The following is an 8,767-nucleotide window of genomic DNA, read 5'->3' on the forward strand; positions in this document are numbered from 1 at the left end:
AACAGAATAGAATCATCAAACACTTAGCCATTGTTGTGTCATTTAAACAAATAATTTATTAAACTAATGTAAATGTACTATTCCAAAAGATTGAAACAGACGCAAAGCTTCCAGACTCATTCTATGAAGCAAACATCATCCTGATACCAAAACCAGGTAAAGATATAACCAAGAAAGAAAACTACAGGCCGATATCCTTGATGAATATAGATGCAAAAATCCTCAATAAAATATTAGCAAACAGAATACAACAGCACATATGTAAGATCATTCACCATGATCAAGTGGGATTCATCCCAGGGATGCAAGGTTGGTTCAACATATGCAAATCAATAAATGTGATCCACCATATTAATAAAATCAAACACAAGGACCATATGATCATCTCTATTGACGCCGAAAAAGCATTCGATAAAATCTAACACTCATTCTTGACAAAGACCCTTTATAAATTAGGTATAGACGGAAAATATCTCAACATAATTAAAGCCATATACAATAAACCCACGGCCAATATCATCCTGAATGGGGAAAAACTAAAAGCTTTTCCTTTAAGAACAGGAACCAGACAAGGATGCCCACTCTCACCACTCCTATTCAACATAGTTTTGGAAGTATTAGCCAGAGCAATCAGAGAAGAGAAGGAAATAAAGGGCATTCAGATTGGAAAGGAGGAAGTCAAACTGTCCCTGTTTGCAGATGACATGATCCTATATATTGAACAGCCCAAATCATCTATTAAAAAACTCTTAGAGGTGATAAAAGAGTTCAGCACAGTAGCAGGATACAAAATCAACACACAAAAATCAGTAGCATTTCTTTTCACCAATAGTGAACAAGCAGAAAGAGAAATCAAGAAAGCCTGCCCATTCACAATAGCCACCAAAAAAATAAAATACTTAGGAATTGAACTAACTAAGGATGTGAAAAATCTCTATAATGAGAAGTATAAACCACTCCTGAGAGAAATTAGAGAGGATACAAGAAGATGGAAAGACATCCCATGCTCCTGGATTGGAAGAATCAATATAGTGAAAATGACTATACTACCCAAAGTTATCTACAAATTTAATGCAATCCCCATTAAAATTCCTATGACATTTTTCTCTGACATGGAAAGAACTATACAGTCATTTATCTGGAATAACAAAAGACCACGAATAGCCAAAGCAACGCTGAGCAAAAAAAATAAAGCTGGAGGTATTACTCTACCTGACTTTAAACTATACTACAAAGCTATAATAACCAAAACAGCATGGTATTGGTATAATAACAGAGACTCTGATCAATGGAATAGAATAGAGCACCCTGAAATCAACCCACGCACTTACTGCCATTTGATCTTCGACAAAGGCATTAAGTCTATTCACTGGGGTCGGGACTCCCTCTTCAGCAAAGGGTGCTGGGATAACTGGTTATCCATTTGCAGGAGATTGAAACTAGACCCACATCTCTCACCATTTACTAAAATCAACTCAAAATGGATTAAGGATTTAAATATACACCCTGAAACAATAAAACTTATTAAAGAAAATATAGGAGAAACCCTTCAGCAAATAGGGCTGGGCACAGACTTCATGAATATGACCCCAAAAGCATGGGCAACCAAAGGAAAAATAAACAAATGGGACTATATCAAACTGAAAAGTTTCTGCACAGCAAAAGAAACAATTAACAGAGCTAAAAGACAGCCAACAGAGTGGGAGAAAATATTTGCAAAATACATATCTGACAAAGGACTAATATCCAGAATATATAAGGAACTCAAACAACTTTACAAGGAAAAAACAAGCAACCCAATTAAAAAATGGGCAAAAGAGCTAAGTAGGCATTTCTCTAAAGAAGATATGCAAATGGCCAACAGTCATATGAAAAAATGCTCAACATCACTCAGCATCCGGGAAATGCAAATCAAAACCACACTGAGATACCATCTCACCCCAGTTAGGATGGCTAAAATCCAAAGGACGCTGAACGATAAATGCTGGCGTGGTTGCGGAGAAAAAGGAACTCTCTTACATTGTTGGTGGGAATGCATAATGGTGCAACCCCTATGGAAAATGGTTTGGAGGTTCCTCAAATAGTTGCAGATAGATCTACCATATGACCCAGCTATCTCACTGCTGGGAATATATCCAAAGGAATGGAAATCATCAAGTCGAAGGTATACTTGTTTCCCAATGTTCATTGCAGCACTCTTCACAATAGCCAAGAGCTGGAATCAGCCCAAATGTCCATCATCGGATGAGTGGATATGGAAAATGTGGTATATCTACACAATGGAATACTACTCAGCTATAAAAACGAATGAAATACTGCCATTTGCAACAACATGGATGGACCTTGAAAGAATAATATTAAGTGAAACGAGTCAGGCAGAGAAAAAGAAGTACCACATGTTTTCACTTATTGGAGGGAGCTAAAGGTGAATGAATCATCACACACGTACACACACACACACACACACACACTCTCACACACACACACAAACAAACAAACAACAACAACAACAACAACAAAACAAAAAAACCGGGGGGGGGGGAGAGGAAGACATAACAACCACAATTTTTTTTGAAGTTCTTACAACAAGAAAATGGAGGGGACACACCTGCGTGGGAGGGGGGAGAGGGAGGAGGGAGGGAGGTTTCGGTGATGGGACACAATAATCAACTACATTGTATATTGACAAAATAAAAATAATAATAATAAAAAAAATCCTGATGCATTTAAAAAAAAATTGTGGGTTATATCCATTCACTTTGATTGTGCTTTATTTTTACTGGATCCCTTGCAAAATAAGGAAGTGGAATGAAATACCCCTTGGAAACCTGTGAAGAAAAACTTTTAAGGTTGTGGATGTGAATGCAAATCTTATTTGCCATTTGTTTTGGTCAATGTCACCATTCGTGTTGCTTTCTCTGTGTAATTCCCTGCAAATTCCTCACCATCTCCATTTCTGAAAGAGGAGGATGATAGGAGACAGGAAGCACATGGATTTTCAAGTGTTTCTTGGAGAGGGAGGAAAAAAAAAAAAGAAAGAGGAGAAAGAGGCTATATTCATTTGTCCCTGTCCTTTTGCTTCCCTCCTGTCTCCATCCTCTAAAAATGGAAAGGAAAAAGATCTTGGATAAGAACAATATTCAAAGATTTTTCTATTCCTAGGAGCATCTAGAAAAGATTTCCTTTAAATAGCGAGGTTTTCTTGTGTATGGGCCATCGCATGTGCCCATTCCTATAAAGGAATATTCAAGAAGAGAGTACCCAGGGAGCTGAGGAAGTTCTCAGTGTCCATGTGTGCATGTATTTGGCCCGAGCTAAAAATGTGGTTTGAATTTTTTATGTTCCTTAGGATACCTGGATGTAAGTATTGCAAATTAAAATTTCATAAGTATCCACCCCCACCTCTAGATATAAGTGGGATGCAAAGTGAGTACAAGGAATCCAGCCAGGTGTCATTAATCTTGCCAGTATAGTATCTCATCTACAAAGCCCACGGCTAAGCTACAGAGAGATAATTGAAAATAGATAGGAAAATACTTCCTGACTATTGACTGATGTTTCATGTCTTACCTTGAATTGAATGCGCTTTAGAAGGTTGAACTGGTTTGCATACATTTTGAGATATTCCAGGAATTGAGAATTTGGTATATAGTTTGGATAATCTTCTGGGAATGGAAAGTCTGAGTAACAAGACATCTCCTTGCAGCTGTTGGACACCACAGACTTGTAGAGACTGGCTCTGCCTTCTTCAACATGTTCCTGTACAAACAATGCACACACAATGGGTGTCAATATTTTAGAAATTTTAAATGTTGGCCAAGCTTAAGGCAATCCAGAAGATATATGCTACTTGCCACCTTTCTAGTGGGATTGGCTATTCTGCTTAGGAGATAATGAACATTGGACCTCAGTATGAATTCTATGATCAGAATTACTATTTTGTCCATCACATGCTAACAAATAAACCTGGGATGAACTCACCTCTTCAGATTTGCACAGTATTGCTGCAAAGTACAGGAGAATATGGAAATAGATGAGACCCAGGAAGTAGTATTTGGATGATGGACCCTTGCTAGGTACTTTGGTTTCATGGGGTACTCTCGAAATGATTATGGAGAAGAGGGGCTCAGATTGTGAAGGGTCTTGTATCCAAAGTTGAGGAATTTGGATTTTATAGGAAGGTAACAGCAAGCTCCTCAATGTTTTAAACATGGAAGTGATTCATATTAAATTTTGAAAAGATTATTTTTGTTCTTCATAAAATGAATTAGAGGAAGCTGGAAAGAAAGGAGGCTTTAGTTAGGAGCCTAAAACAGGAATCCACTTGAATGCTTATGAGGGTCTGAGCAGAGGTGTAGACAGTTGGAACCCACAGAGGTGAGATTCATGAGATGGCAGAAAGGTAGTACGTACAGGATTAGGATACCAATTGCACTTAGGGATTGGGAAAGGAAGCAGAGTAAAGGTTTCCAGACTGAACAGCTGTGTGCATGACAAAACACTAATGAATTTCCTATGCCCAGTTTTGACTCAAATAACTGGTAAATATCAACATCTCATAAGACTATCACAAAGCTGAATAATAAGCAGTTTTAGTAATGTCTTTAATATACATTGTCTGTATCTTTTGGGTGGTATTATGGAAGATTGTTGTTGTGACTTCAACGAGAAGGTCCTTACTATTTTAATATTATTTTATGATATGTATAGTTCCTTTTTCTTGTGAAATAAAAATTATTTATTTATGTGAACAAGCGGAAACATGAAAATAGACCTCACATATGGAGAGGGTTTACTTCAAAGGGTATGAATCTAGATCTGCTTGAAATGTATAGCAGTCATAGGGGATAAAATTATAAACATATCTCTGTGGTTTAAATTAATGTTACTGATATCACCAACTGATATGAGTTGACAACGACCCATTTATTTGTGGCGTCATATCAGACAGCCCCACTTATCTAGAATACAGCTAGAAAACTGGAAGCTAAAAGGCTTCTGAGAAAGGTGACTATATAAATCTTGATCTTTTATTCTGCTGGAAAATCTAAAGCAGTGCTAACCACATGCCATCTGCCAGAGGAATACCGATGTGAACTGTCTGTTACCAGTCTGTGGTAAGATAAATACAGGAATTGCGAGTAAGCATTTAGCGACTTTAATAGGAACAATTTGACGTTGCTCAGTATCCAAGCATGTAGACTCCTTTTTGCTAAGCAGGACATAGATCAGTCAGTCTTGGTTTGTCTAATTTGTGTGATGAGTTTCACGGAGTTTGAACTGTGTGCTAGCCATGTGCAGTAGGGCTGCATTATGATGTGTGATGTTTTAAGGGTAGTGTGAAAACTGTTATCCCAAAGTGCATAAAATCTGGAATCATTTTTTTTCATTGAAAGATAATTTATATTTACCCATAAGCTTACAGGATAAATTATTGGAACTGGCTACTGATAAATGATTGAAGATAAATTTTAAAAATACAGCATCACTTGATTCATTTGGGATAGCAGTTAAGGAAAAAAAAATAATGGCCTGAACTTACTGAGATTGCTTTAAAATCTCTTCTTCCATTCCAATCAACAAACCTCTGTGAGCCTCGTTTCTCTACTTTGAGAGCTATTAAGCAATACTTAGAAATAATTCGATACACATTATTCCCCGAGAAGAGCGCTGTCATCTATCCAATCCAGATGAGCAAACTAACAAGCAAGAAGCAAGCTTAGCCATCAGATTAAAAATCTTAGCTAGTCACATAAACAATGTCTATTCAAAGTATGCCTACAGGTGTTTAACATGTAGAACTGCTATTTCATACAAAATGTTTTAATTGTTTCCCAAAATGTACACGTTTAATGGTGCATCTTTATATTAATTGCCTATTGCATACTTTCAAAGAACAGTGTGTTCATTTTCTGTAATTGCTTTCTCTAATTTATATGTTGCTGCTTTAATGACATTCATTGAAATTAATTTTATAACTTCTGACTATACAAATGTTGAACTTATATTTTGTAAATTTTTCTTTGTGCCATTTTATTTTTTCTATTAATTCATTTTTATTATAATTGATAAACAATAGTCTGTAATTAATTGGAAAATTTAAAAAAATTGGTTGTTTTCCACAGTGTGAGAGGCATAGCTCTTTAGACCAGTGCTTCTTAACCTTGTTAAGAATTGCCTGGGGAATCTTAACAACATGTAGATGCTGATTCAGTAGGTCTGGGTGAGCCTGAGATTCTGCATTTTTAAGAAGCTCCCATGCAGATGCTGCTGGTCTGTGGACCCTACTTTGAGTAACAAGGCTTTAGAGCAGCACTGCCCAATAGGAATAGGATAGAAGCCACATATGCACGTTTAAATTTTCTGGTAACCACATTAAAAAAGTGAAAAGAAACAAGTAAAATTAATTGTAAGAGTACATTTTATTTAACTCAGTATGTCTAAAATATTATAATTTAAACATGTAATCAACATAAAAATTATTAATGAGGTATTTTACACTCTTTTTCTTTTTACTAAGTCTTCAAAATCTTGTGTGTGTTTTAAACATATTTAGTCAAATGCTAAATTTTCACTGGAAAACTGGTGATTCACATACCCAAGTGGATCCAAATATACTGAAATGTTCTACAATAACTAAATTGAGTTCAGAATTAAACTTAATTATAATTAAATGAAATAAAAATTTCAGTGCCTTGGTCGTACCAGTTACATTTCAAGAGTTTCATACCTATGTGTGGCTGGTGGCTACAGGATTGGACAGCACAGTTTTAGAACATCCTTAGATCTGAAAGTAGGTATTAGAAATGAATATAAAGTTGATTTGGTTTAATTAAAACAGTAATCCGGTTTCCTCTGGGTTATAGGAATAAAGAGGAGAGCTATAAAGAGCTATGATGTTAAGTGAGTGCAAACAGCAAGGGAAGAATGCAATACATTAAACACCCTTATCTGCAGTTTCACGTGCTGCAGTTGCAGATACCAGCTGTCAATAGCAGTCTGAAAGTGAGGGAGTACAGTAAAATAAGATATTTTGAGAGAGAGAAACCACATTCACATCACTTTTATTAAAGTATATCATCATAATTGCTCTATCTTATGATTACTAATTATTATTAATCTGTTACTGTATTGTCTAATTTATAAATTAAACTTTACCATGGGTAGGTACATATAGGGAAAAAACATACTATACATAGGGTTTGATACCATCTGGTTTCAGGCATCCACTGAGGGTCTTGGTATGTATTTATTCCCCGTGGATAAGGAGGGCTACTGTACAAGCAGAAAAACATCAAATATAAACATTTTGGGATCAATGAGTATAGGGCCAAAATTCCCTCACTCTTCTCTGGTGTCCAAGAACATCACATAGTAAATAACACTTTATTGTTAATATTGTCAGTTTCTAGTAACTAACACAGGGCTAACTTTGACACACATCCACACACATCCACACACTCAATAGGGTAACTTCAAAAAGTTCATGGAAAAATAGAATTAAAAGGTAATATGAATCTTTCTATGAACTTTTCGTAGTACCCTCATGAGTGTGTGTGTGTGTGTGTGTGTCATGTGTGTACTGTTTAAGGGGTTTTTATGTGCATACTATACTTTGTAAAGATTTCCATAGAAATAGTTCAAAGAATTTAAAGCAGTTGTAATTGCGTGTTTAAATATCAGAGAATAATGGAGACTCTTTTGGAACAGGATAAGCCAGGGAACCATGTATTTTATGAGATCTTAAAGGAAATGAACAAACAAACAAAACAAAAGGGAAAAAAACACCTCCTTTTTGCAAAACTTAGGAAGATAATTGTAAAGGCAAGAAGAAGAAAAGCTTCCAGGAAGCACTGAAGCCTGCTGTGAAGTAGTGTGTCACAGATGTTGGCCGATGAGAAGCTGCGGATTAGAGAGGACATGCAGCCCTTAGGGTGAAATCCAAGACCAGCTCTGTGCTCTTGTCACTCTTTCCCCCTATGGATAGTTTCTCCTGGAAAAATTCAAGGTCTGGATTTTTAAGCATATATACAGAGAATATGGGCCCACGCCACTTCTGAATGGGATTTGTGGTCCTATGCCCTCCCCTAGTGTTTGCCTCAGTGTGCAATCTGCCCCTGTGATTCCCAGGCCCTGCAGACCACCCTCCCCCAGCCACAGACACTCTTGTCATTGGCCTCGTGTGGTTCTGCCAACTGTCCTGCCACTCTGAGTGTGGAAGAATATGCCCCCTGAGAATTGGTGGGGCCACTTAGGGGAATATTTTTGTTCTCAGAGCAGAAAGAATGACTGAGAGTGGAGAAGAGGAGAGAGGGTGACTGTGGAGAGAGGGAGAGGAAAAGAGCATGAGTGGAGAGCTTTCTGGCATTTTAGTCCACTTAGGGCCTGAAGCCCAGTGGGAAGGTCACCATCGCCCACTGGGGAGTTGCTGGCACTCTGTGAGCCACAGTCCCGGATTTGCCAGATTCATGAGCTGTGAAACAGGCTCTGGAAATGCGTGGAATGTTGTTCTTGATAATGCAGGCTCCAGAGTCAGACTGCCCGGGTTCATACTCAGGCTCTACATTTTAGCTGGGCGATCTTGGAAATTTTCTTTTTTTTCTTTTTTCTTTTTTTTTTTGTCTTTTTCCGTGTCCGGCAACGGTTCGCAACCCTCAGTGTCGCGCCCGTACCGGACCAGGACCGGCAACGGGATCGCAACCCTCGGTGTTGCCCCCGCGCCTCGCTCAGCCAGTGAGCGGGAACCGGTCTGTATGTGGGATCCGAA

General features: G+C 37.6%; 1 protein-coding gene across 1 annotated transcript in view; it reads right to left on the reverse strand.

Annotated features, from left to right (window-relative positions):
- FMO1 (flavin containing monooxygenase 1) overlaps positions 1-8,767 on the reverse strand; it is a 26,289-nt gene that overhangs the window by 12,733 nt on the left and 4,789 nt on the right. Inside the window, exon 2 of the mRNA XM_008588636.1 lies at positions 3,571-3,759. Within this exon, the coding sequence (XP_008586858.1) occupies positions 3,571-3,759 (189 nt within the window). The remainder of the gene's footprint in view (positions 1-3,570; positions 3,760-8,767) is intronic.

The sequence above is a fragment of the Galeopterus variegatus genome, unplaced genomic scaffold (genome assembly GCF_000696425.1).
Source record: "Galeopterus variegatus unplaced genomic scaffold, G_variegatus-3.0.2 Scaffold4936, whole genome shotgun sequence".
Taxonomy (NCBI): domain Eukaryota; kingdom Metazoa; phylum Chordata; class Mammalia; order Dermoptera; family Cynocephalidae; genus Galeopterus; species Galeopterus variegatus.